The sequence below is a fragment of the Protopterus annectens genome, chromosome 8.part0, assembly GCF_019279795.1.
Source record: "Protopterus annectens isolate FY-2018-M chromosome 8.part0, PAN1.0, whole genome shotgun sequence".
In the NCBI taxonomy this organism is placed as follows: Eukaryota; Metazoa; Chordata; order Ceratodontiformes; family Protopteridae; genus Protopterus; species Protopterus annectens.
Genome location: NC_056741.1, coordinates 854,683,370 through 854,711,317, shown reverse-complemented (window position 1 = coordinate 854,711,317; position 27,948 = coordinate 854,683,370). Strand labels below are relative to the sequence as shown.

Here is a 27,948-nt window from a genome sequence, read left to right as displayed (position 1 = left end):
AATATTGTGGGAAGAAATATCCAGGGAATTGTTATGGCTAGGCTTGTATAGGCCCTAGGGCCAATAGCCTAGTACCAACCTATGAACCTATAACAGTGCATGTTGTTGAAAGACTTGAGTGCATGTGTGATGTGGCAGATCCTGGCACCAGACAGACAGCTAATCTTGATCTTTTCCTTATCCAGACTGATGATTCAGGATATGTGTGTGTCTCACAATGGAGTCACCTATGACTAAAACATTTGATTTTGTGTTCGCCTTAGGGGCATGTTTGGTGAGACACTGGTACGTGTGTTTGTATGTGTACTGTGATTTGCTGCAAATGTATTAAGTGAAATGTGCTTATGTTTGGGAGGTCTCTGATCTTTAGGTAGTCTTCTAGTGAGAACCTCTGCAAATGTAGGTTTAGCCGTTGTACACGTGGATGATGCAGGAGGTCAAGTGTGTGAGCTGACAACCTGCTTAATGTCTGATATACTGACTTGTGAGTGAGAGATTCTAGCTTCCAGATTATTAATATAGATGCATCTCTCACATATTTGATTTGTGTGAACTGGGAGAAGTGGGTTGTCAGTGTACATGAGGCAATTGCTACATTGCCTCAGGATGCCCATGTCAATCAGGATGGCTGGAGAAATTGTAGGAAATTGTCCATTCATGATGCTAGGTGAAGTAGTGCAGTCAGTATCAGGGAGGGGACTAGAATGATCAGGTATGGCTAAGGGAGAAGAAAAAGATCTAAACCGTGAGGAGCTTAATGGGTAAGTCTTGTAGAGGAACCTCAGAGGCTCAGCTGAGTGTCTTACCAGGCATTGAAGGACAACAGCAAGAAATCATGGAGCAGAAGCAGTTGACTAAGGGAAAATTGTCTAAGAGTTTGTGTTTATAGCTGCCAATGGTATCCTCCACTGTTCAGTTATGCTGGTGGTGCGCGCCACACAAAAACGTGCTAATGCGGGCAACAAGTAGCAATGAAATTAAACTGATTTCAAGCACTCTAACCAATAGTAGCACAATAAACTGGGTCCTGGGCCAACAATCACCACTCAGATGGGTCTTTAGCTACACTCTACTCTCACTAGGGTGTAGGGGAGGCCCTCTTTTGTGGAGGAAAGCTGGATTAGTGCTCAGAAACTGTAAAAACAGACTTGGTCCAGCAAATCTGAACCAAGTCTATGCTAGGCTAAAAGTAAAGAAAACAGCAAAAATACAGAAAATACAGTTCAAAAATAACAGCACACAGTAAAATACAATGCAAGAAGTGCAGCTCAAGTAAAAATGATACTTATTTTTCAGTGGCAGGTAGTGGATGCTTCAGATAACACAGGAGATTGATTCCTTGATGCTATGCTGTTATGAAAAAAATAACTTAATACCTTATATTTAAAGCTGTCTATTAGATTAGTTCTTACAGCAGATATTTGTGAGCTGTAATGGTCCTTTGTCCTGAGTACATTATTAAATATTTGTGTCGTTGTGCACTCATGTGTTGCTGAAACATTTGTCCAGATAATTACATATCTCAAGTCATGCTTTGATACAGGAAGGTTTAGACATGTTTTTTGTACGTCTTTTTTATCTATTATATACTTTAAATGAGCTTTTCACTTCTATTTAAGATTTTATTTATCTCAATAGATCACCTGTGTGATTTGTTTTTAATTATACTTTTATATTGGAGCTGAATGGGACTGCTAGTACTAAACAGCTGTAAACCTGTCTACTAAAATAGTGTCTGGGTGATGACTGAATTTCTAGACTTCATTATAAAACTTGATAAGCTTTGAGTATTTGAATTACCTGAACTCCAATTTATACATTTTGGCAGATTTAGATAATTTGAGGGAGATGGTTACTAGCTTATGATCTGACTTAACTGGGGATGGAGTTACCAAGAGATTTGTGCATTATGAAAATGGTTTACATTGAAAAACTTGAAACTGCATCAGTCAACTGGCATGTGGTCGAATGGCAGTTTTCAAGTTGGCAGAATGTCAAAGCAAAATGTATCGACTACACTACAGCAAACAGGTAGTGTAATTTAAGTATTTGGGTTCGACATTGTGCAGGGAGATTGCAGTTCAGTGAGGAACAGGGAATTAGCCCATTTCCTCACTGTAATGTGCAGGGGGTGTGGGAGGCACAGCTCACCACATGGGGGGTGCAGGGGGGTACACCTCCTGTAAAATAGAATTAACTCACCATTGACTGGAGAGTGTAATGGTACATTAATGTGCATAGCTGGAGGTGAGCAACATCACCTCCTGCTATGTTGAATACATCAAACTATGGATGTTGATGTATTAATTTTCGCCTTGGTTGCTGTTTTGAAATTCCGAATTCAGAATTTCTGGTTGACATTCTGAACGGTCGACCGAAGTGGGTTCAGAATTTCAATAATAAACCTATGAAACTAAATTAGTAAGTACAAAATCAAGAATATTATGTCCTCTGGTTGGGTTAATAACAATCTGATCCATGAAGTTTTTATGTATTAGATCCAAAACTTTTTGAACATATCCGACATTAGAAGTATAGATCTTAAAGTATATTGAGGGATAGCTGAAGTCTCCTAAAATGACGATGTTGTTATTAATGGCAAGTTTATCCAGTGTCCTGTAACGGACATTAAATGATAGCTGGTCTTATTTAGTATGATTTGGAGTTGAATACGTTTTGCTTCTAGGTCTGCAGGAATCTTTCCAGAACTAATATTGTATCTAACAACTATAGATATTCCACAACATTTTGCATCAGGTCTAAAGGCATGGCAGGCACAAAACATAGTGCTTTCCAATGTAGGAGTGCATCAACGTCAGATAGCTTGTTGTTGGGACTTCTGCCTTTAAGAAGAGCCACCTTAATTTGATCCTATGTAGGTTTTGATATGTTGGCTGTGTTAGAATATTCATTAGATGAAATCTGCCTAGAAAAGTCGTTATAGAGCAGCAAGGCATTTTAATCAGTATGTATAAGCTTTTGAACAAGAGGTACAAAGCATCCTTTAGCTCAGTTTGAAGACATTTTGTAAAGAGATGAATCACTTATTGATTTGTTACAGTTTGAGAGTATTTTCAATCATTTTTGAATTTAACCTTTCTGATATGGATCTCAGGTTAAAAGGATGTTTGTTCCTGTATTTACAAAATGCAAGAGGTTCTCTGGTTCGAACTTCAGCTGAGGTGCCTTCTGTGCAGAGTCTGGATGTCCTTCCTGTGGTCATGTGGGTTTCCTTCGGGTGCTCCAGTTTCCTCCCACATCCCAAAGACATGATGTAGGTGGAGTGCACACTCTAAATTGGTCTTAGGCATTTGTGCGTGCATAAGTGTGCCTTCTGTGGAAGGTTGGGCGCTGGGTTGGCAACTCAACACTGTAAAATCACTGTAAAATTCCACTGCCAATCATGAGCGAACAGGTGATCTGCTGTGGCGACCCCTAACTGGGAAAAGCTGAAAAAAGAAGAAGATTAACAGAGATAGTAAGCAGGGAATCACCAATTTTAGTTTTGTGTTTGGCATTTGAGCAAGTCTTCCAATAGATCCATGAAAAAAATCACCCTGAGTTTTCTTCCAGGTTGTGGTGTTAGTAAGTAAAAAAATCTGTACGCTATGCCAAAGTCCTGCTATAGCTCCAAAACACGAACAATACCAAAAGAAAAGCAACAGGACACTGCTGTGTGTATATAAAACCAAATAAAATATATTTTTTTATTATTTAAAATGCTGTTTGTTTAATGTGTTATTGTCTGATGAAGGGTGTATCCCGAAAGCGCTTACCTTGTGTTTTTATTCGAGTAAATTATTTTATTTGGTTTTATATACACACAGCAGTGTCCTGTTGCTTTTCTTTTGGTAAGGTTGTGGTGTTAGCTAAGTAAGTTTTTTTTTTCTTTTTTTCAAATTTAAATGAAACCATCTCCATTGTGATGAATGAAGGCCACTGCTATATGAAGATAAAACCAAGTTGTACTCGTAGTGTGTACTGATTGTCAGAAGCCACATGTATGCCTTACCATGCATTTTATTGCTTTGGAAGATTTTGTTTGATAGTGACCTAAAGGTCAGTACTCCATATCACATTAGCACCATGAGAACACTGAGCTGAGCAAATCTGCAAAGTTACCCCAGTCAGAAGTACTATGTTCTTTTTTTTACTTCTGTTCTGTTTTTATATGAACTAGTAGTACTGTTTAATTTGCATCTTATTTTGTTTGCTTTTTATTATCAAAAATATGAATGTATTTCCTTTTCATTAGCCTTTACCATCTCCTGACTTAACCTTGTTGTTGATGTTTACCTTTCAGACTTAACTGCTGTATAAAGGGTAGATGTTCTTCTTGTTTCACTGTTGCAGTCATCACATTTGGGTTATCTGCTTGCAGGTAGCCCTCAGTTGGCCTGATTATCAAATTCTTGGGTCCTGGGTTGGTTGCTGTCTCATCTTCCATGACATCAGGTAGTTGGGTATAAAGCATGCAGCCAACACCATTACATTAGTCTTTCTTGCTGTACAGTGCCCGAAGCAGAAGCAGTTCACAAGTGCCGGTCGGCCGACTCCTGAAATTTTCCTTTTTGAGTTTCAGACCCGAAGTCTTCAACTAAGCTAAGTACCCCATTGGGGATCCCTTTTCTTGCAGTAAAAGTTAACAATTGTATTTCTTGTGGAAAGCAAATACCTCATAAAGATTTTCATTCATACTGCATTCCTTGCTTAGGCCCAGACCACGACGTACCTCACTGTCAGTTTTGTGCCTTATTCAAACCTCATACTATTCGTCGTCGGTTCATTTTTGCATCTAAATATTTTGGTACTCGGTTCAATTATCCAGAAATGGCTAAAGTAAGCCAGCTGACTACCGACATTCCAAAAAAATGCAAATATAAAGACAGAGACAGATCGCATAGGTCCAAAGCTGCCGACTACGCTTCTCCTAAGCTAGTCACCAGTTTGCCAGTACTCAGTGAGGCACTTTCGCAGCCCCTGATACCCACTACTTCAAATTTGCAGGCCTCTACTGAGACCCATTCAGAGTCCGGTATGCCATGAGATGCTTCTTCGACTGTGGATCCTGCGGATGTCTCTACCTTAGATGGGTCCGGAGCCGCTGTGCAGCAACCAGCTTCTGAGGGTGTAGTCAGGCCTACTGACTTGCATATTAAACTGACACCATCTTCTTCTTCAAGGCCTAAAACTAGATCCATGCCTAGGAAACTGACACCCAGACTGCATGGTCAGGCCCCTATGCCTAAAAACAAATGATAAGAATGGCTGAAGACCTTATTACTCTAATCAGGGGAAGCCACTCTTCTCCCTCTAAGAGACTTAGGACTGATTTTCCTTCTGATTCTTCTGATCAGGATTCTGAAAATTCTGTTTTCCCTGATGACCATGAGTTGCCCTTATCTGCCTATGAGGATTCTGATGCAGAGGACTCCATTCCCTCTGCTTCCTCTCCAGAGGATTTCTCTTTTGGTGAAACCTTGCAAACTCTTAGGGAGCATTTCCGCTGGGAAAGCCAGGATTACTCTGACTCCAAAAAGAGGCTTAGGGAATTCTTACTCCTACCTCAACACAGGCCTTTAGATATCCCTCCTGTACTGGACATTGTAAATGATGCCTTCTCAGAATCTAGCCTGACCACTGACTATTTACCTCTGGCTCCCAGAAAACCTGACAGGTATTACAGGGTACCTGACCCAAGTTCCTCTTTCACATGTTCCTCTTTAAGAATCCTACTGCAGATCCTGAGACCATTTCACAGGGACCCAAAGGCATTAAGGCTACTACTGCCAAAAACCCTACCCCCTCTGATAGAGATTCCAGGGCCCTGGATAGATGGGGTAAGAAGGTATACTGCCAGTTTCATATGTTAAAGTATCAGCAGCATATTACTGGATTGCTTAAACAGAAAATTATGTTGATTCCTGACTGTGCTGAAAATAAAGAATTACAGGATTTAATGCATTCTGCTGAGCAGGTTAGAAAACATACTTTGCAATGTGGTTTTGATTCATTAGAGGCATCTTGCAGAGCTGCTGTCACTGGGTCTGTACTTAGAAGGCATGCTTGGCTTAAGGAGCAATCTTTGCCAGATCATGTTAAAGCAAAATTACTAGATGCTCCCTTAAACCAAGACCACCTGTTTGGCAACAAAGCAGAAGAAGTACTTAAAAAGATGGAGGAAGAAGCTAAATCTATGCAAACTGTTAAAGATTTCCTGCAGGTTCAGCCTCCCAGATTTAGTAGGCATTGGCACACCAACACCAGCACAAGAAAAATAGCAAATCCAGCACACAAGTCCAGCACTAATTTCACCAGTTTCTGTTTATTGCTTAAACGATCTGGTACCGCGGCCTTTCACCTTCAATGGATCACAATTAATGTCTTTTTCACCAATATATATATATATATATATATATATATATATATATATATATATATACATTAATTTACTAGCAATTAGCACAGACAACTTCATCAATCCATCTAATTAATATTTAAAGTGACATTTTCAGAATAATAAAAGTTATACCAATGTTTTTTATAAGAAGAGTGAGAAAAAAAGATTTTGAAAATGTTATTCTGAAAATGTCACTTTAAATATTAATTAGATGGATTGATGAAGTTGTCTGTGCTAATTGCTAGTAAATTAATGTGTGTGTACATATATATATATATATATATATATATATATATATATATATATATATATATATATATATTGGTGAAAAAGACATTAATTGTGATCCATTGAAGGTGAAAGACCGAGGTACCAAATCGTTTAAGCAATAAACAGAAACTGGTGAAATTAGTGCTGGACTTGTGTGCTGGATTAGTAGGCATTGGCCTCCAAAGAATTAGTCTTTTCCTGCCTCTTCCAGGCCTTCTCAGTCCAAACCCAGAACCAGCAGAACACCCAGGCATCAGACCAAAGGTACTCACAGGCCTAAACAGTGGGGGGCTCCCACTTCCAAAGTTGGGAGTAGTAAGACACCTCCCTATGGTAAACTGTCACAATGACTTAACTTTAAGCCTTCCAAGCCCTGCTCAACTGACTGTTCCTTTAGGGGAAAGATCGCCCTGCATGCAAAGAACTGGGAACTTGTTACCCAAGATGAATGGGTTTTAAATATAGTTTTCCAAGGTTACAGATTCCACTTCCACTCCTTACCAACCCCAAACGGTTGGCCAGACCTACCCCCAAATCAGTGGGCAGAGGCTCAAATGTAAGTTCTCTCTCTTTTAAGCATCAAGGCTATTTAGCCTGTCCCAGAAGAAGAATGGGTGCAAGGTTTCTACTCAAGACTTTTCCTGGTACCCAGAAAGACAATTCCTGGTGTCCTATCCTGGACCTGTCTATCCTAAACACTTTTTTGGAAATCCAAAAATTCAAAATGCTAAGTCTACATCAGCTGCTTCCCATGCTAGGCAAACATGCCTGGTTGGCAACACTGGATTTAAAGGAAGCCTACCTGCACGTCAGTAAGGGAATCTTGCAGAAGATACCTGCACTTCAGAGCAGGCTGCATGCATTATCAGTTCCCTGCACTGCCCTTTGGCTTATCTACTGCACCCAAAGTATTCACAAAGTGCCTATCTCCAGTCATTGCATTTTGCAGGCAAAGAAGTATTCAAATATACCCATACCTGGATGATTGCCTAATTCAGGCAGAAAGCCAGAACATACTATTAAATCATCTAGCATTTGTAAAGAAATTACTAACTTCTCTGGGGTATACTATAAACAGAAAGAAATCACATCTAGTACCCTGCCAACAAATTGTATTCCTGGGAGCAAGCTTGAATACAACTTCTCAGATGGCCTACCTCACACCAGAGAAACAAGTTCATTTGACAGGCTTCCTCAGACTACTGGCCACAAAGACCCAGCTATCTGCAAGGACAATACTGCAAGCCCTGGGGTTCATGGCCTCTTGCATTCTACTAATTCCATATGCAAGGCTGCATATGAGGAAACTACAATGGTATCTAAAAAGCTTATGGTGTCAACATTCTCAGGACCTAGAATCAATGATTCCTATCATACCTTGTCTAAAGATAGAGTTCCTTTGGTGGGCAGAGGCCTGCCACCAAAACAAAGGACTGCCATTCACTCTACCCCCTGCCATTCAAACCCTAACAACAGATGCATCATACTATGCATGGGGGGGCTCACTTGGCAGGAAAGTGCATTAAGGGCAAATGGAACCTGAGTCAAATGCACCTGCATATCAATCAAAAAGAAATGTTAGCTGTACAGAATGCTCTGACAGCCTTCAGAGACCACATTCTTCCAGGACAATTATTGGTAAAGACGGACAACACCACGGTTATGTGGTACATAAACAAGCAGGAGGGAACACACTCACACCCTCTCTGCAGACTAGCTGTGGCTCTGTGGAACACAGCCTTGAGCTACCAAGTGCAACTTCAAGCTCAGTTCCTGCCAGCAAGCTAAATACACTGGCAGATAACCTAAGCAGAAATCTCATGGACCCACACGAGTGGAAACTGGAACCAAAGATATTCAACATGTTGAGAAACAAATGGGGGAGCCCAGAGATAGATGTGTTTGCCTCCCCTCAGAACTACCAATTGGACAAATTCTGCACAAGGACTCCCCACAGACAAGCTTGGAAAGTGGATGCCCTGTGCTTCACCTGGAAAAACCTATCAGTTTATGCCTTTCTCCCTCTGCCTCTCCTCTCCAAAGTGCTACTAAAGATCAAACAGGACAAACCAAGGACAATACTGATTGCACCAGACTGGACTCGCCAACACTGGTACACCCTCTTGCGCAGTGTGTCACTGCTGGATCCATGGCACCTGCCGCAAACCCCTGCCCTGATGTCTCAGCAGGACGGCCAGATTCTGCACCCACAGCTTCAAACCCTGAACCTTGCAGCCTGGCTAATTAACTGACTTCTCTGTTACCATCCCTCGGTAATCAAGTGATGGATGTCATTCTGGAGGCAAGGCGGCCTAGCACTAGAAAATCCTATGCTGAAAAAATGGAAAAGATTCTGTTCTTGGAGCCAAACTCAGGGGATGGGCACAACAGTGCCCAATTTACCTCATATTCTTCAATACTTAACTGAGATAAAGCTTCACAAGGGCCTTTACTTTTTTTCCATGAAAATTCATGCCTCGGCCATTTCAGCACATTATAATACAGAACCACACATCTTCTCTCATCCACTACTGAAGCAATTCCTCAGAGGGACCAAAAACCTAAGACCACTCAGGGGAGCCCCTACTCCAGCCTGGGACCTTAACTTTGTATTGGAGAAGCTCACTTTGCCTCCCTTTGAGCCAGCTGCAAATGCAGTGTTGAAATTCCTTTCGTGGAAAACAGCTTTCCTTCTAGCCATCACCTCAGCAAGAAGGGTGTCTGAATTACAAGTCCTCATGGCAGTGGAGCCTTTCATCATCTTTCATGTGGACAGGGTGTCCCTCAGGACCAATCCTTCCTTTATGCCCAAGGTGGTATCCAGTGTGGCCCTTAATCAGTCCATTCATTTGCCAACCTTCTTTTCTAATCCACAGAACAAAGGGGAATGAATACTGCACTCCTTGGATGTGCACAGACAACTTAGATTTTACTTGGACAGGACTAAGCCTCTCAGGAAATCTGAACAGCTGCTGGTTGCAATTGCTGCAGGGGCAGAGGGAAAGGCCATTTCAAGCAAACCATTTCTAAGTGGATAGGCCATTTCATTCATTTCTGCTATAAGCACCATGGAAAACCTACCCAACAGGGAATAAAACCTCATTCCACCAGGGCTGCATCTACCTCTACAGCCTTTCTAAGTGGTGTCCCTACCAGGGACATCCTAGAAGCTGCTACCTGGAGTTCTGTTCATATCTTCACCAAGCATTACCACTTGCCAATTTTTTCTAAATCCAGAGCTGGCTTTGCCTTTGCAGTCTTGCAGGGCCTTATAGCTGTTCCTAGTGCTATCTAATTGCCTCCTTCCATCCTTAGCTTTGGGAATCTACCCAAATGTGATGACTGCAACAGTGAAACACGAAGCACATAGTGCAGTTGTGTACACTTACCTTAACTGTAGATGTTCGAGTGTATTCACTGTTGCAGTCCTGGTTACCCTCCCTCCAGCCCCCTGACTTCTATTGACTATACCTCTATTCTTGTTTCCTATGCTTAAAGCTTTCTGGTGTATTTGCTTTTTGTTGGAGGTGTAACCTTGTATATAATTGCTTCCCATTATGGGGGTACCTGACATCTGGGCCAAGAAAAACTGATGTAATGGCGTTGGCTGCATGCTTTATACCCCTGACTACCTGACGTCATGGAAGATGAGACAGCAATCGATGCAGAATCCAAGACTTTGATAATCAGGCCAACTGAGGGCTACCTGCAAGCAGATAACCCAAATGTGATGACTGCAACAATAAATACACTCAAACATCTACATTTATGGTAAGTGTACACAACTGTACTTTAGATGTTGAAGCTTTCTTCTGGGTATGCAAGGAGTAAATAACTGAATGTGTTTGTCCTAGACTAGGATAAGCAAAGCAAAAGTACAGATCAGAAAGACAAATGCGTCTCTAAATCTGCAAACATTTTGCATCCAGTCTGTGAAGTACTGGCAATATAGTTCCTAAAATCATTTAATAAACACTGTACACCTCTTAAAAAGATTAAAATATTAAAACCTATAATGCAAAAATGACTTGACAATTCAACTGTTTGAGCAGCTTCACAGGTACCTTATATTCTTCTGATGGATATAACAATACGCCACATAATCTTTATGAAAATAATTGTTTTACTTTCATTTCTGTATGTATGTATGTATGTATGTAAAACCATCATAATTATGGCTGTGAATTACTGTATAAAAAACTTTTATCATAATGTAACAATTCAGTATGAGAAGACATGCATATCACTGTGTAATGTATAATATTATTCCACTGATGGAATTTGCTCAGTTATAGGAAATAATTAATGTGCATATATGATATGGCATATCTGTTTTGCATCTGGCAAGGATGTTGGCTGAAAATGACCATCATGTATCAATCCACCAACCTCTTTACCAACAAACAATAAGTAAATCATAATTATTCAGTCCTAGGACAGCCATTGTCTAGGTGATAGGAGAGTGCAAGAGATCTCAACTATAAATCTTTCTCCTAGATAACCCAACCCACTGTGTGGTTATTGGAGAGTGTGTGAGGCTTGATGTAATACAAAGTACTGGCATAAGGGTAGGTGATTTTTTTAAAGGTATCAGGATTCTTACAGGTATTGAACCAAATGTATAAAACATGTTTAAGGAATATTTTTGGTGAACTCTAATTAACACAAAGAAAACACTGAAAGAGTTATTTTTTTATGATTTTAGTTGGATTTGTACATCCTTCTTTGTTATTTTGTTGTTTTTAATCAGGAAATGAATCATATAATCAGATTTTAATTTAATGAGTGCAATCATAATTTTATGTCCACTTTTCATGTTTCTGTTCTTTGTATATATTTGTACATCCTGTAGGTGAGGACATCCATAAAGTAAAAGTGAACACCACTGAGATGTCCTTAAAGTTGCAAAATTTAGACCCAGGATCCTCCTACAACATAAAGTTTAAAGCCTTAAACCGCACAGATGAAGTCACATTTTGGGAAGATGATGTGCAAGTAGGTGGTGTAGGTGAGTTGATAACTGTTATGAAAAAATAGATTGCATTTAAAGCCATTCATTGGATAAGTTGTGGAAGAAGATATTTGTGATCTCTGATGTTCTGTTTACCACCTGAGTACATCAGTTAAGATATATGTTATTATGCGCTCATGAGAGTGTGTTGCTACAGCATTTGTTAAGGTAATTCTCTCCATTCATACTTTGATAGGGGAAGATTTAGTAATGTCTTTGTACATGCCTTTTTTACATTTGCTAGAAACCTTTCCATTTGAGTGCAACATACATCTTAGTGGGACCTGTACTATTCTGAGTATTTAGCAAATAGTGAGTCATTAATTTACTGTGTGGCCGTCATTAATTCCCCCAGTATAATCTACTTTTCTATTTGGTGTCTTGTCAGTCTGCATGTCTCCCTATATTGTCTCTCTCACTCTCTTTTCCACTTTTCTCTATTGTTTGTTTTTATTGCTAGCATGGTAGAAAACTTGCTTATAACTTGATTCAGTTTCACTAAGCTTCTCTCCTCATATCATGTACTCCTGACCTAGAGAATGCATCTGGAGCCATTACCCATTGTGTACTGCATGGGTGCGTTCTTGCTTCATTACATCCCTGGTTCCCATTACCCATTGTGTACTGCATGGTTGCGTTCTTACATCATTACATCCCTGGTTCCCACTGTTTGTGACTCCTTTCAGAAAACCCTCAGATGTATCGTAATTCTCCTAGTACTTGCTTTAGTCTGCACTCTCATTAGACAGAGGAAGCATATTGAAATTCAACCCTGGAAAAAAAGAGTGTTAGGTGTATTTTAACTGTAGTGTATATCTTGACTAGAAAGGTACCATCCAATTAATTGAGTTTAATTATTTTTCTCTGATGGCAGTACTGAATGATCTATCAGACAAGGCAGACATTAATAAACCCACTTACGTCTTTTTTGTTGTTGTATAGATTTTTATCAGTTTCATTAATGCTATGACTATGGGTATCTCTTATTTTATTAAAATTCATCCTTGGGAAAAAAATTAATTTTGTGTGCATTTTAATTGCTGTTGTGTACCTCAGTTAGTGAGACATTAGTTAGCTACTTACTTGATTTTATTTATTTTTCTTATGTTTTTTTTCCTTTGTCAGCATTGGAGGATCTATCAGACAGTTCAGGCACTGTTAAGATCACTAAGGGGGGGAGGGGTTGGGTTTCATTAGTTCCACAACTGTAATAACTTAACTCACCCTATTTTTTTTTTGACAATTGTGATTCTTTAACTAATGGAGGTACTTTGGTTAATCACTCAAATGAATCTGGTTAGCTGGCACAAGATTGTTGTAGTCCTATACCTTAATGCTGGTGCTTTCCAAAGCAGCAAAGGGCCTATTATTTGGGCTACCTGCAGTCACAGTGTGATATCTTACTATAGTCTTCCTCATAACGTTGGGTTTCATAACCATTCCAGGTTACTCTTTGCTATATTTAACACTGAGTCAAGCATGATAGTCAGACAAAATTAAATAGAAGGGCATTGGGGAGAAATATCATTCAATGTACTAGCTTTCTAATCTCCAATCCAACTCCTATACCTAGCCTCTCAACTGCTAATATGTACAATGGTGTGCTTGTTTTTTTTTTTTTGGTATAAAAGTCACTCTGTCCAGTTTTAGTGGTTTTAAAGCATGGTTTGAACAGGCTACTGAATAATAAATGGTCATTTAATAATGTTATTACTCATGCATGTATAAATGAATTTAATACTGTTCCACTTAAGCACATGTTTAAAGGAAGTGTCGTCCACCAATGAGCAAAATATCAAAGCTTATTTCAGAGAATTTTTTTCTCCTGCCCAGATTGAATGACTGTTAGCATAGCAAAGTCAGACGTTATAAGAACTGACTACATAAGTGCTGTTTGACTTGTAATATACATATTAGCATATTGGGAGAAGGCCTCTGTTCGCAGCAGCTTCTCTTATTGTGACAAGTTCCACTTGAGTCACAGGGGAGATGGATTTATTTCAGGCCAGATGTTAGCATTAACCAAGACTGTAGCTCAGCAAGTGCAATCAGACAAACATTCCAAGGTATACCAGTTACAATCAACAGTTTGAAATAATTTATTGGTTAAGTGCTTTCTTCTCAAACAGAGACTTCATCAGATCTGAAACTGTAAAGCAATTACCACTTTTAAAACCTAAGCACCCAGTGGATTGGTAAATCAAATTGCATCACTTCCTTTCCCTTAAAGGAGACCAAACCAATGTCCAAATGCTTAAGTAAGTGTAAAAAAAATGTAAGTTTATAACTTACAACCAACAATACATTTCAAAAAATGGATATAAATATTATATACATTAATATCAACTATAAATACTTAAATATCCATATCTTAATGAGTAATAATAATTCATAAAAATGCTTCTAATAAAAATGCAAAATTTTTTAAGTATTTGTAAACTTCATAAACCATTCATTTAAATTAACTCACAATAAATGAATACAAAAACTCACTAAAGTTTTTCTGCCCTTAATTTTAATACAGGTACTAAGGAGACCACTTCATATAATTCTAGGGGGTACATGCATTTAACCTTAACTGCTAAAGCATCTCTCTATATTCCAGCAGGGTTTCCCATTGTCAACCCTCAGATTCTGATAAACTTGTTCAGTCACCCAAAACAGAAATTAATTAGACTTACAACATAAGGTGTGCTTATAAAGTGCATTAGTCATTAGCTGCTTCTTAATATCATAATTATGCTCATTTATTTGTGTTTTCAGGTCCCTTTTGGTCTTTCCCACATAAAAAGAAAAACATTCTGAACAATAAGCTAAATAAACTATTCCTTTTAACCAGGAATTAAAATGGTGACTCCCTTGGAGTGTTTTACACATGATAGGTGTGTTCAGAAACTCTAAATTGGATATGTAAGGGCACTGTTTGCACATTCTACACCTAAATGTGTAATATTTGACAATGCTTGTTAGCTAATTCCATTCTCTAATACTTCAAAGAAAAGATTTATACCTTCAAGTTCTTCAAAAGCTGTAATTTTTCTGTAAGAATTTCAACTTCTTAGTTAAAAGAGAAGAGACTTCAACATGAGTCAGTCAAGAAATGATACTCAGGATTCTTGTGTTAAAAAAGACATACAGTCAGTAATATCTAGTATGAAGGATGTATTACTTAAAATAGACAAACTGGATACCAAATTATAACGTCTCAAAGAAGAGACCAGAAAGAAGATGGAACATTTCGAAAGTCTTATGAAACAACAAATTATACAAATCAGCAGTATGGAAGAAACTTTAAATGATCACAATGAATAAATAACTGAAAGTAAGTCTCAGACTGATTTTTTTTAAACAAAATAACTGACTCATACAAAAAACATGATGATTTAAAAAAATAGACTGAGACAACATAACATTACATTTTGTGGTATACCTGAAAAGTATGAAGGAAAATATAATACACTTCTTAACTACTTGGCTACATAAAACATTAAATCTACCTGAACCTTTATCTTTTGGAATTGAAAGGGTTCATCGATCCCTGAGAGCACATTCAAAGAAGGAAAACTTGCCACCACATTCAATTATACTTAAGTTCATATCTAGTTTAGAAAAAGATCAAATATTAAAAATAGCATGGTCCAGCCCACTTATTAAGATAGGTGGACATGTAGTCAGATTTGACAATGATTATTTCAGTAAAGTAATGAATAAAAGAAAATCCTGTTTACTACCAATCAAGGAACTTAAAAAAGAACAATATTAAAGCCACTTTGGTGTTTCCTGCAGGATGAAATTATTTATTTCTGAAGAAACCAAAATATTTAACATGCTAGAGAAGGCAACCACTTTTTAACAGCAATAACATCCTTAATAATACTGAATAAATGGAATAGAACAGCATATCCCCGAATAGACAGAAGGAGACAAATTTCAGGAAAACTGCCTCTAAAATTAAAAAGCCTAAAAACAAGTGACTTTTGATTTTCTGATTGCAGGACTTTTGTTTTCTGAGACAATAGATTTTCAAGTTAAGTAAAACATTTGTACTGGACTTTAAACTTCAAAACATATGTAAGTATATATTTATATTTTAACCTAAAACATTTTTCATGATGAGGAATATAAATGTTTGTTTTACTACTTTGCTATATTTGCAGTGAAATACTTAATATATTTAATTTAACTAAACCTATAAGTGTATTTCTAAATGGTAAACAAATAATTCTTCTTAAGGGAATGTCATTAAATTATAAGCAATAGAACTGATAACTTATAGACTATATAAGTTAAGAACTTTATTTTATTTGATCAACTTTGCTTAGTATGTGTATTGCTGGGTTAACTGAATGTTAGATCTAAGTAATGTGCTAATTAGAAGTGCTAAATTGTTGGTGATTTTGTTATCTTTGTTCCTGTGTAATGCATTCCTTTCACAGATCATTTATGAAGCAAGTTAAACTTAGAGAAAGTTTGAGAACAAAATAATGTTCCATTTCTGTGAGAATGCTGTGTTCTTTCCATCTTGAGCTGTCCTGAAGAAATGATAGGTCAAAGTTCATTGCTGATGTCTGTGAAAAAAGAAAAGAACTATCCTTTCTTTTTTTTTCAGGGAAATATGTGAGAAATGTAATCAAAATAACTCCTTTTTTCCTTAAAAGTGAAGAAGTGGCAAGACAAAAGCTATAGTAACATTTTATACTGAGATGATAATTTGCTTACAGTTTGTATGTTAATACCTTATGTTGCGATGTTACTAATGCTGTATGTATTAACTGTACATATTAATTAAAAGACATACAGTTAAATGTTTGATCCTGATTAGAGCAGCTTAAAAGAATTAAAAAGAATGAGAACCATACAGAGGAAATTATCAGCTACTGTGTGCTGTGAGTTGTCATTTTCATATGCTGTAGTCAAATTCTGATGTCAGGATGTGAAGCTTAACACAGAGCAGCAGTTCACCATGGCTAGAAACACACATTCAAATTAAATACATATCTACAGAAAGTCAAGCTTGCTTGTAATACTACAACTAATAAGGGAGTTATGAATAATATGCAAATGTACAAGGAAGGAGATATTTAATATGTGAGATTAATAAAAGAACAGTATCAGCAATTTAAGAGATATGTACACATACTATAATTTTTAACAGAGAGATGATGATTAAAGAGTTCTTTGATGGAACATTTTAGAAATAATAGACATATAGAATAAGATAGAATACTAGTAGGAAAATAAGACAGAAAAATATATTAAAAAATACATTGTTTTTAAGAAAGATGTCTATTACATGTACCTGCCTATTGCACAGATCTAAATCTACAAGATTTCATATAATTTACATATAAATCATATAAAAAATGTTTTAAAATAATTTGAAAGCTAACATTTGAAGCTTGGTCATGTGAACTCTGAAATGTTTTACATGATGTATGTTAACGGAGTCACTAAGACTACCTGAGGTGACTCATTTCATGTGTGAAAGCTGAAATTTGTTTGTTTTATTGCTGAATCAGCACATCAATTCTGATTGAAATTAAAGGACATTTTTCAGTGTGCTTGAATCTGGGAAGGGAGAATGAGATTTAAATAGAATATATTGTGGCTTCTGAATAAAATATAGACTGTATATATACATATATATATATATATATATATATATATATATATATATATATATATATGTGGATTCACTTCAGATTGTCAAATTTCCAAAACCTCATATTTCATATCGTCGAGACCATATGATCAAAGTTTTGAAATCTTGAAACTCTCAAATGAATCCAAAAAAATACAAAACCAGGTTTGTCAACATTTTTGCAGGGGCCCCTGCACTCCAACACACCCCCGCCACTTAAATATTACCAACTCCAACATCACAGTGCAGCAAGGAAAAGGGAAATCTCCCATTCCACGCTGTATGCAGATCTCCGTTCAGAATTTCGAGTTTTAAAAACTTTGATCATATGGTTTCAACCATATGAAATTCGAAGTTTTGGAAATTCGACATGCTGAAGGGAACCCATAATATATATATATATATATATATATATATATATATATTTTATATATATATATATATATATATATATATATATATATATATATATATATATATTTATATATATATATATATATATATATATAATATATGTGTGTGTGTGTATATATATATATATATATATATATATATATATATATATACGTATAGATAGATATAGATATATAATATATATATATATATATATATGTATATATATATATGTTGGACATTGGACTCCACAGAAATAGCAAGGCATTCTCTTTGACCTCAGTAATGTACATATTTTTATAAAGTAGTTTAATAAACTAAAGGGTATCTAAATATTTTTATGTTTGTCGTGTTGAGTGTTACACAATTTTGAGATATAGACACTTATACTTTAAAAACCAATTCAGAGCTTTTGTTAAATATGTGAGTGACTTTTAGCATGATAAATATATATGTGCATTGATTTCTCTTTTGTATTATAGTTTAGTTTGATAAGATTACCTGTCAACTGTAAGTTTACAGATGTCTTTATCTCTTCAGGTCCTACTCTGTTATATTTATTTATTTAGAGAAAATGTTGAATGAGAGAATAATTTAGGAATATTTAATGGGTAATTTATACTACTATTACATAAATTGGTCTATATAATATACTTTCTGTTGTATTATTTAATATTTGTGATTAATAGAAGAGGATTATTAAACATTCATGTAGCAATGTGTGAATAGTTTTATATGGCAAAATATATAACTAAATTAATAATTTATTATTTTTGACTTGTATATAATATTATATTAATTACTTGTAAGTCACAGTAATTTTAGCTAGTTTTTGATGAATTTTAGGTGTTGGTAGGAAGACCAATAATATAGTAGTTTGTTTATTGTTTTCCCGCCTCTCCTCCACTAGTTTAGACCAGTTTACAGGCATTGCTGTATTCTGGGCTGTGGTGTAGTTCCTGTGTTGTCCATTACCTTACTTGGATAGAAGGAAGTTTCTTTGCTCACCAGTGGGAGTGGGGAGCCTTGAGCAGCCTACCTGTCCCTGTAGGAAGTGACCTCAGCAGAAGAAGCTGTAGTAATTGGTTGTTTTGGACCATTTCTAGCTCTTTTGTAGTTCCCTGTTTAAAATCCGCATTTGCACGGCTTTGCGCGGTTGTGCGCATAGCGCAGCACCGGTTAAACAAGGTTAAACTTCTTCTGGCTCCGCCAAGTCTGCTCTTCAAATTTTCCTTTAAGGAAGCTCTACTCTTAGTATAATCAGACTACTCACTATATTATAAGCCTAGCACTTGTTCTCAATACTTCTCTACTAAGTAAGCACTCTCGTACTAAGTAAAGCACTACATCTACCTACCATCCATGTGAATATCCACTTCCCTTAAAGGTACAGCACTCCCTTATACTGTTCTAGCATGTCAAGTGGTAGATTACTGGTGTCCTCTCCAGTTCAGCTGATCAATCTGGGTATCTTGAGACAATGCTACAATTGTCTCATGTACACAGACAACCCTCTCCTCCTCCCAACAAACACAAATACATGTGAGAGATGCAACTATATAGCCAAACTGGAGGCTGAACTCTCTCAACTCAGGGCTGGCATGACCAGACAGGAGGAGATGGTAAGCACACACACAACAATCCCAGTCCCACATATACCTACCACAACTGCAAACCAAACACATAAAAACACAAAGACATACTCGGAGGCTCTAATAAAAAACTTACCAAAACAACAGAGGCTCCCAAAGCAGACATCCAAAAATCCAAAACCTCAAAACAAAGCGCATGCAACACATACTTCAATAAATCAGTGTGTCAACCAATCACAACCCTTAAGGCCAAACACCATGCCTGATACATTAGTAATAGGTGACTCTATAGTCAGACACACTGATGTCCCACTGACCAGGCTGAACAAAGACAGGGTGACTGTGAGCTGTCTATCGGGAGCTAGGATCCGCCACATAACACACGCACTCAAGTCACTCCAAAGCAAGTACAAATATGACTCCATCATTTTCCATGTTGGCGTGAATGACCTGAGACGTACCTCTCTGGACTACATGAAAAGAGAGGAACTCTCCAATTATGTAGCCCAGGCTGGTATGACCCTGACCCTGAGCAGCATCTTGCCCTCACCAAGAATGATACCACAATGATACCACAATACAAAGACAAGATGATCAGCTTTAATAATTGGCTCAAGTACTGGTGTCATTCTAAGGGGATCCAATGTCTGTCTGCTTGGGATGGCATGTTGGACAAGCCACGCTGCTTCGCAAGGGATGGCTTACACCTGTCACCACTGGGCTTACGGATATTGGCTAAGGCTCTTGCCACCCCCATAGTACATTTTTTAGGCAAGGCTCAAAAGACAATCCCACCTCCTTAGAAAACAAAAATGGAAAAAAACTAAGGGTAATGCTGCTCAATGCCAGAAGTCTAAATCTCAAGATGCAGGCACTCGATGCACTCCTCAGCATGGAGAACATCGACGTCTGTGCAGTAACTGAAACCTGGTTCAAGGCTCCTGAGAGCACCCCAGCACTACCAGACTATACCTCGTATCATGCTTTTCGGCCCCAAAACTAGGGCTGAACCACAAAGGGAGGGGGAGTGTCCATATTCATCAAGGACACCGACACCTCCAGGTTAGTAGCAACACATGAAGCATCAGAGACCATACAGGTGCAACTAACCATAGGCAAAACTGCTATACAACTGGTAGCATGTTACAGACCACCCTCCCAGTCTCAGGAACCCCAATCAGCCTTCATGAAGACATTGGAGGATATGAATGTATCAGAAAATACCATCATACTGGGAGACTTCAACTACCCAAACATAGATTGGGTACATTATTCTAGCCCTAATACCCTAGCCCAAAGGTTCCTGGAATTCATAAATTCAAATGCACTGGAACAACTAGTCACCTCTCCCACTAGGGGAGATAATATACTAGACCTGATCATCACAAACATGGGGACAAAATGCTCCACACTGGATGTATACCCCTCACTAGTGAGATCTGACCACAAACTAATCACCCTGGATATACATATCCCACCTCCACCCCTAGCACAAAAGACCACAGTGAAAAACTTCTCAAAAGCAGACTTCACTCTTCTTAAGACTGAGATGGTATCCTTTAAACCCACTGTGCCAGTGGATACCACATCCCACAATGCTGAATCCTTCACAAATGCTTTCTATGGACATCTCCAAGAATGCATGGATCATGCAATCCCAAATAAATCCAAGTCAATCTCCACCAAAGGCAAGCGTCCTGTCTAGTGGACCTCAGCCATTAACAAATTGTATAACAAAAGAAGGAAGCTACTGCACATCAGAGCAAAATCCCATGAAGGGAAGACATCTCTGATCAACATTAGCAGAAAACTACGTTCTCTCATAAAAACATCCAAGGCCAACTTTGAGAAAAAAATCACTAAGGACACTAAAGATAACCACAAAGCCATCTTCAGCTATGTTAGAAACCTGGGTGGAAACCCTCAGATATGCTCAGAGTTAGTTCACAACAATAAAAAATACACTGAACCTACAGATATTGCCAACATTCTGGCTGACAGGTTCAGTGCAAATTTCTCCCCTCCCTCACCCCCAAAAGAAGAAATACTTATCCCAGCTGAATGTAATCTCCCTGTCATCTCAGATGTCCAAGTGAGAACCGCCCTAAACAAAGCTAAAAACACAGCATCAATGGGACCTGACGGTATCCCAGGTTGCGTGTTACGTGAACTCCAAGAGGAGCTAAACCCACACATAAAAATGCTATTTAACCTTAGCCTTACTTCAGGATATGTACCTGAACAGTGGCGTACAGCAACAGTGGTCCCGCTCCACAAAGGGGGTACCTCTACAGACCCTGGAAACTACCGCCCCATAAGCTTAACCAGCCTGGTCTGCAAAGCTATGGAAAGAATCATTATGGAACTCATAAACAGAGACATAGGGGACCTACAGACACTTGACCCCACCCAGTTCGGCTTTGTAAAGGGCAGATCCTGCCTTTTGAACCTGGTTGACTTTTTCGAAACAGTCACTAGAGCCATTGATGAGGGCAAAGCAGTCCATACAGCCTACCTGGACTTGGCTAAGGCCTTCGACACAATACCCCACTCAGGCATCATAGATAAGCTCAACAGCTTAAACGTAAACCCTTATGTCACCAGATGGGTTGCAAACTGGCTAAAGGACAGAACCCATAAAGTTAAAATCGCTGGAGCAATATCAGACTCAAAGCCAGTCACAAGTGGTGTCCCACAGGGATCTGTCCTGGGACCCCTCTTGTTCGGCATTTATTTCTCAGATGTTAAAGCAAACATGGGAGGGTTGTGGCTGACAAAGTTCGCAGATGACTGCAAACTAGGCGCCATAGTCGATACACCAGCGGACACATACATCCTACAAAAAGGCCTCACAGAAACGGACAACTGGTGCCAGAGTCACGGCCTTAAACTAAATGCCAAAAAATGTATAGTCATCTCCTTTGGGAAAAGCAAAGTACCCACAAATTATCACATAGACAGCAACCCACTGAGTACGGAAAAAGTAATCAGAGACCTAGGGACCCAAGACGACAGCGACCTCTCATTTGACACCCACGTTGCCAAAGTGGTTAGAAAAACATTCTACCTTGCACACCTCATCATGAAGGGATTCACATCCAGATCCATGGATGTCATTATACCCCTATACTCCTCCCTCATCAGACCCATGATTCAGTACAATGCCCCATTTGGTATGTACCTCACCCGGCATTTGCAACAGCTGGAGAGACCACAAAAGTACCTCACCAAGAGGATCAAGGATCTCCAACATATGTCTTATTCTGCCAGACTAAAGAAACTTCAGCTCTGTTCAGTAGCATGCCGCCTGCTCAGAGGTGATCTCTGCCTGACGTACAAGGCCATGTCCAATCAGGATCTGATGGACATGCTCCACCTCAAAAGATCCAAATCCATCAGGACCATGAGAGCTAAAGACTTAAACCTTGGCACAAGTATGAATAGGACATGCTGGAGGGATAGATTCATAACCCAGAGGCTTCCCATGCTTTGGAACAGGATCCCAGTTCGTATTAGACAGAGCCCCTCACTGACTCTCTTCAAGAGAAATCTTGATGAGTGGATGGGAGATCGTAAGTTTACCCCAGGGGTCACATCTGTGTCACTGCTAGACAGGGGCACAGTAAACTAATTCTATTATATAAGGGGACCTTCATTGTGTCACTACTAGACAGAGGCACAGTATTCTAATTTTATTCTGTACATTTTTGTGCCACTTCATGGGGTGGCAAAAGCCACATCACTATGGCTAGGCTTACAAATGCCCTAGGGCAGATAGCCTAGTACTATACTATGAAACTATGAAACTATAGGTAATCTAGGAACTTTGGTATCCATGGTAGGTTGTGTTTTATTTGAAATATATACAGTTATAGTCAGACTTGTCTTTGATTTTGTTATTAATGAATTTTAGTAGTTTAGTTTGTAAACTCAATTTACACTAGTCAATGGAAAATCATTCAAGTGCAGATTATACTAAATCCTTATAAGTTTATTAAACATGATAAATTAGAAATATGTAATAATCCTTTTATCTGGTTAAAAAAATTACCTTAGAAGGAAATTCAATTCAGTCGTTAGACCCTGCATATATGAAAGCAATTCTTAAAAGTATGCTTTAAAACTCCATTAATAACAAAATGGAAATTTTTGTGCTTTCCCATTGCACATACCCCTAGATTTAGGGAAACTCAGAACAATGTTAAAATTAATTTATTAAAAAGGAATGGCTTGGTATTATGGTCTGATTGGTTTGAAAACAGAAAGCTAAGTCCCCAGAATATTTAATGAAAAATATAAGTTGGATGAATCTACTAACCAGTTAATATAATCCATCATTAAAAAAATTAAATGAATCTGTGGATAGTATGAGTGAAGAGGAACAGAACACAATTCCCCCATTATATGAATATATGAACGCTGTTATCGAAGGTAAGTTGACATACAAAAGAAGCTTGTCCAAGTTAGATAAGTTAATTACAAATAATAATTTGGATGCAAAATTCTGGAACTTTTTAGAAAGTATTGGATTGAGTGACTCAATAGATGGTAAAAATAAAACTTTGTTACTTAAACTGGTTAGTGAAATGTCTCACAATTTATACTGGAAAGTTTTTATGTGGAAATATATACACATAATGTTTGTTACTCCCTGTAAAATCTCTAAGTTTAATAAAATTACTTTTTCAATTACTTTTGGAGATGTAGTAAAGATGTGAAAACTGATTGGATACACAGTGATTATAAAAAATTAAATGTATATTGAGAAGAGATAAGTATGTTTTTAAGGGGTTATGGTCTGATAATTGTTCTTTAACTAGATCAGTAATACTAATGAATGTTACAATTCCTGTATCTGTAAAAGCCAAAGAGCAAAAAATGTTTTGGGTTTATTTGCAGTTGCTAGAAAATGTATTAAAAAATTGGAAATAAAACTGAGTTCCAACATTCAATGTATTTTTAATTTTGACATCAATACTATGTAAAACTGAAAATGAAGTATCAGAATAAGATCTATAAATCATACTAAGACTTTTAGTGGTTGGAATAACCTTGAAAGATTGCTATTGAAATACCAAGACTCTTAATGTGTTAATTGTATAAGATTACCTTGATGATTCAATGTATTCCTATAATTGTATAAAAGTGTGTGATGTTAAATTTCTTTCTTTCTGTGTATATATTGTAAATATGTTAAATTATTAAAAAAAAATCTTGAGAAAAGGAAAAAGAATAAACATTACTTCCTCAAAACCAGGAAGTAATAACTGTGTTAATGAGCAGGATTGTGTTCATCAAAAACCTGGTATTAATCATATGACAAACTTGATTATAAATCACTAGTGTTCATCACAAATTGAAACCAGCTAGTATAAAGTATGCTTTCAAAGTGTTTTGTATGGCTGGTGCACCTCAAAGATGTTACGTAAAGAAGCATTAGAAAAATGCTTCCTTTTGAAAATGTATTTCACTTCCATGATGGAATGAGTTAAGGTCATTTTCCATGAAAAAATATAAATTTGGGCATTATAGGAATGATAAAACTACACATAATAAATAATGTTACAACTTAGTATCCATTAAATTGAGATGAGCAGTTAACTATCTGTGCAACTTGTGACTTCTACATTAGATAATAAGAAGGCATTCAATAAGTATGCTGTTACCAGCATAAATGTAGCAATAAGGTTGGCCCATTAATGGTTGACAATAAGTTTATCAGTGACAGTGACACTACCACTAGCATTTTAACACTTATTCAGCCTGGTTTCGATATGCCATCCATCTTACATCAATCAAATACACTTAGAACTGACTCTTGTTCAATAATATCTGAGAATATTCTGAGGTGGGCTCTGATGAAAATAAAAAGAGATAGTAGTATGCTTTCTGATGATTTGTGTAGTAAGTTTGTGTCTGTTATTAAAAATGAGCATGTAATACCTGTAGCAGCACCGTTTAATGCCCTTCACAAGAACAGTACTTTTCAACTAGTTTTTAAATCAGCCAATATTGATCCACTTCACAACAGTGGACAAGCAAACCTTTTTTCCAGCTATTACCCATTTCATTTAACATTAATAATTTCTCAAGCTTTTTTAGAGGTGTATATTATCACTATTGGAAAAGGATAACATTTATGGTTAATAACATGATTCAAGTCAATACAGTTTCCTAAAGGACAAATCAACTCTTACTTGTCTATCTGTTTTATTTTTAATATATTAGTTTGGCTATGGATGAAGGTGTTGGTGTTCTGTTGACCTATCTTGCCATCAACAAGACTTTCAATTCTCTATTACACCATGTCATCTTATAGTGTCTAGAATCTATGGTCTCATTCTGAAATCTTTATAATCTAGCATACCTCTCAACCTCACAGCTTTCAAAATCATAACAAGGGGCCATAAAATATCATACCAGAAGGTCCAAAATCATAGCCGTCAGCATTTGTATATATGCACATTGACTACCCTGAAGGTGAGAACACAAATTTGTAAATTTACCTTTTATCAGGTACAACCAATAAAATTAGAACCCTTCTGGTGCTAACAGATGTACACATATACAGCTCTTCCAGAAATACATATCCTTATTGTACTGCAGAAAAATATATATGTTGTTTCTTTGGTTTACTATGTATGCCTGACTGAACTACATTTTAGTTAGCAGAATTAGTATAAACTTTCTATATTTTATTTGACTGCAACAATATAAAAAATCACAATGTTTAAAAATTACTCTAATTAACTTATAAAATTAATAGAACAACAGTAGCTACATCAACATGCATTTTCTGAGCAAGAAGTATGAAACTTCTAACTACTAATATTATTGATCAGTTGTAATCATCAGTGAATGACTTACCAGAAAATAAACTCTTGTGAGGGACAGAGTGAAAATATGATTGAAAATCAGGGACGTTCTGCAAAATCAGAGAACGATGACAGGCAAAGCTATGTTCTCTGCAGCACTATGACAGACACACTTGTCTTCTCTTTAGGACTGCGCAGTACCATTCTTATCTTAAAAAAGGCCATGCAGTACTAGTGACCTTCAAATACACAAACTAAACACCTTAAGCAACAAAAAACACAGAAGTCAGCACTAACTTTGCTGATGATGAAAGTGACCTGTTTGAGGAGTGGAAACAGGTTTCATTTCAATGTACTACTGGTTGGCTTTGTATTCTCGTGAGGCATAATATGAAGGTTGATGAGAAACAGAAGAATGATACGGTTGCAGGATCAGGTTGTTGCTGATTCCTGCTACCAAGTGCAAATGGGGCTTATGAATGAAAAAAACAGTAAAATGGAAGTTGAAATCATTCAGCGTAAAAAGAAAAAAATGACTTCATGATGTTAAAGACTATGAGGAAGGAACGCTTTTTTCTTGGCAGCATGATTCCTCACGTAGCAGGTCAAGGGTCAGAAGCAGCAGCCAGAAGCGTCGGAGCTCATCAGCATCTTTGGGTAAGCAGAATGCTAGGAAAACTCTTTCGTTTGAAAGCTCTCCAGTTGTAGAGACTAATAATGCTCCACAATCAGTGGAACTTGGGGATGGTCGTCCCTTTCAATCAACTAATCGTGGAAAGGGAAAAAAGAGAAGGAATTGCTTTAAATGACTGTGACAAAGATGGACATTTGTTGTTTAGTGGTAATAGTAAGTACAATGAAATGGAACTACATGTGATTAATTTGTCTAGTTTAAATCTTTCTTGTGAAATGGGGGCTGTGCTAATTAAAGGTAGTAAGTTCCCTTGTTTGCTGATTTATTTTTTGAATTGAAAAAATTTTGTAGAAAATTGTTGCTAGGTGTTTATTGTGACAAGAAAGTATGGGAATGTTTGGACAGAATTAATGTTGTAGATGATGAAACCGAGGACAATTTAATGAATCTGTCCATATATGAAATTGACCCTGAACTTGTTAATGCATTGGATAATGATGTTGGTGATGATGGGGTGAGGTATATTACTGGGTATGGCAAATTACAATTGCCAATACTTTCTGTGGAAAATAAGTTTACCCCTATGTTGAATGTACCTGCCATTTCTTTATTTCAGAAGGTGTTATACAGGGAGATTTCTTGTGCTTTCGGTAATTTTTTGAAACAAAAAAATATATATAACTGAACCAAAAGTGAGTGTCTTGCTTTGCAAACTTTGAAGCTGTTTAAAAATGAACATATTTTCAAATGTGCTGACAAAGGTGGAAATTGGGTTATTTTAGAAAAAAATATGTATTGTGAAATGGTGACTGGCATACCTTGTAGTGAAAGTGATTATAAGTCTTTACTTAGGAATCCTGTGGAAGATTATAATGCAGAATTGTTGGAATTATTGGAAAAGGGTGAGCAGTTAGGTTTTCTTGATAAAAATTTGTTTGTGTCTTTCGGCTTTTCCCGGTTAGGGGTCGCCACAGCGGAACTCCGGTCCGCTAATGATTGGCAGTAAAGTTTTACGTGCTGGCTTGCCGGGCCTAACGCACAACCTTCCATGAAGGAACGCCCGTTAAAATGATGTTAATAAATTGTATATCAAGAAACCTAGGCTTCCTATAATGCATTACCAAAAATCATTAAGGATTTGGTGAAGCCACTTGGAATGCCTATTATTTCAGGGGTCAGATACTATTTAAGT

The 27,948-nt window shown here is 37.3% G+C and overlaps 1 protein-coding gene across 5 annotated transcripts in view; it reads left to right on the top strand.

Moving 5' to 3' along the window:
• L1CAM (L1 cell adhesion molecule) overlaps positions 1 to 27,948 on the top strand; it is a 2,005,704-nt gene that overhangs the window by 1,837,282 nt on the left and 140,474 nt on the right. For all 5 annotated transcript variants that reach the window (XM_044080361.1, XM_044080360.1, XM_044080358.1 and 2 more), the window contains one exon: positions 11,523 to 11,678. In XM_044080361.1, coding sequence (XP_043936296.1) covers positions 11,523 to 11,678 — 156 coding nt within the window. The remainder of the gene's footprint in view (positions 1 to 11,522; positions 11,679 to 27,948) is intronic.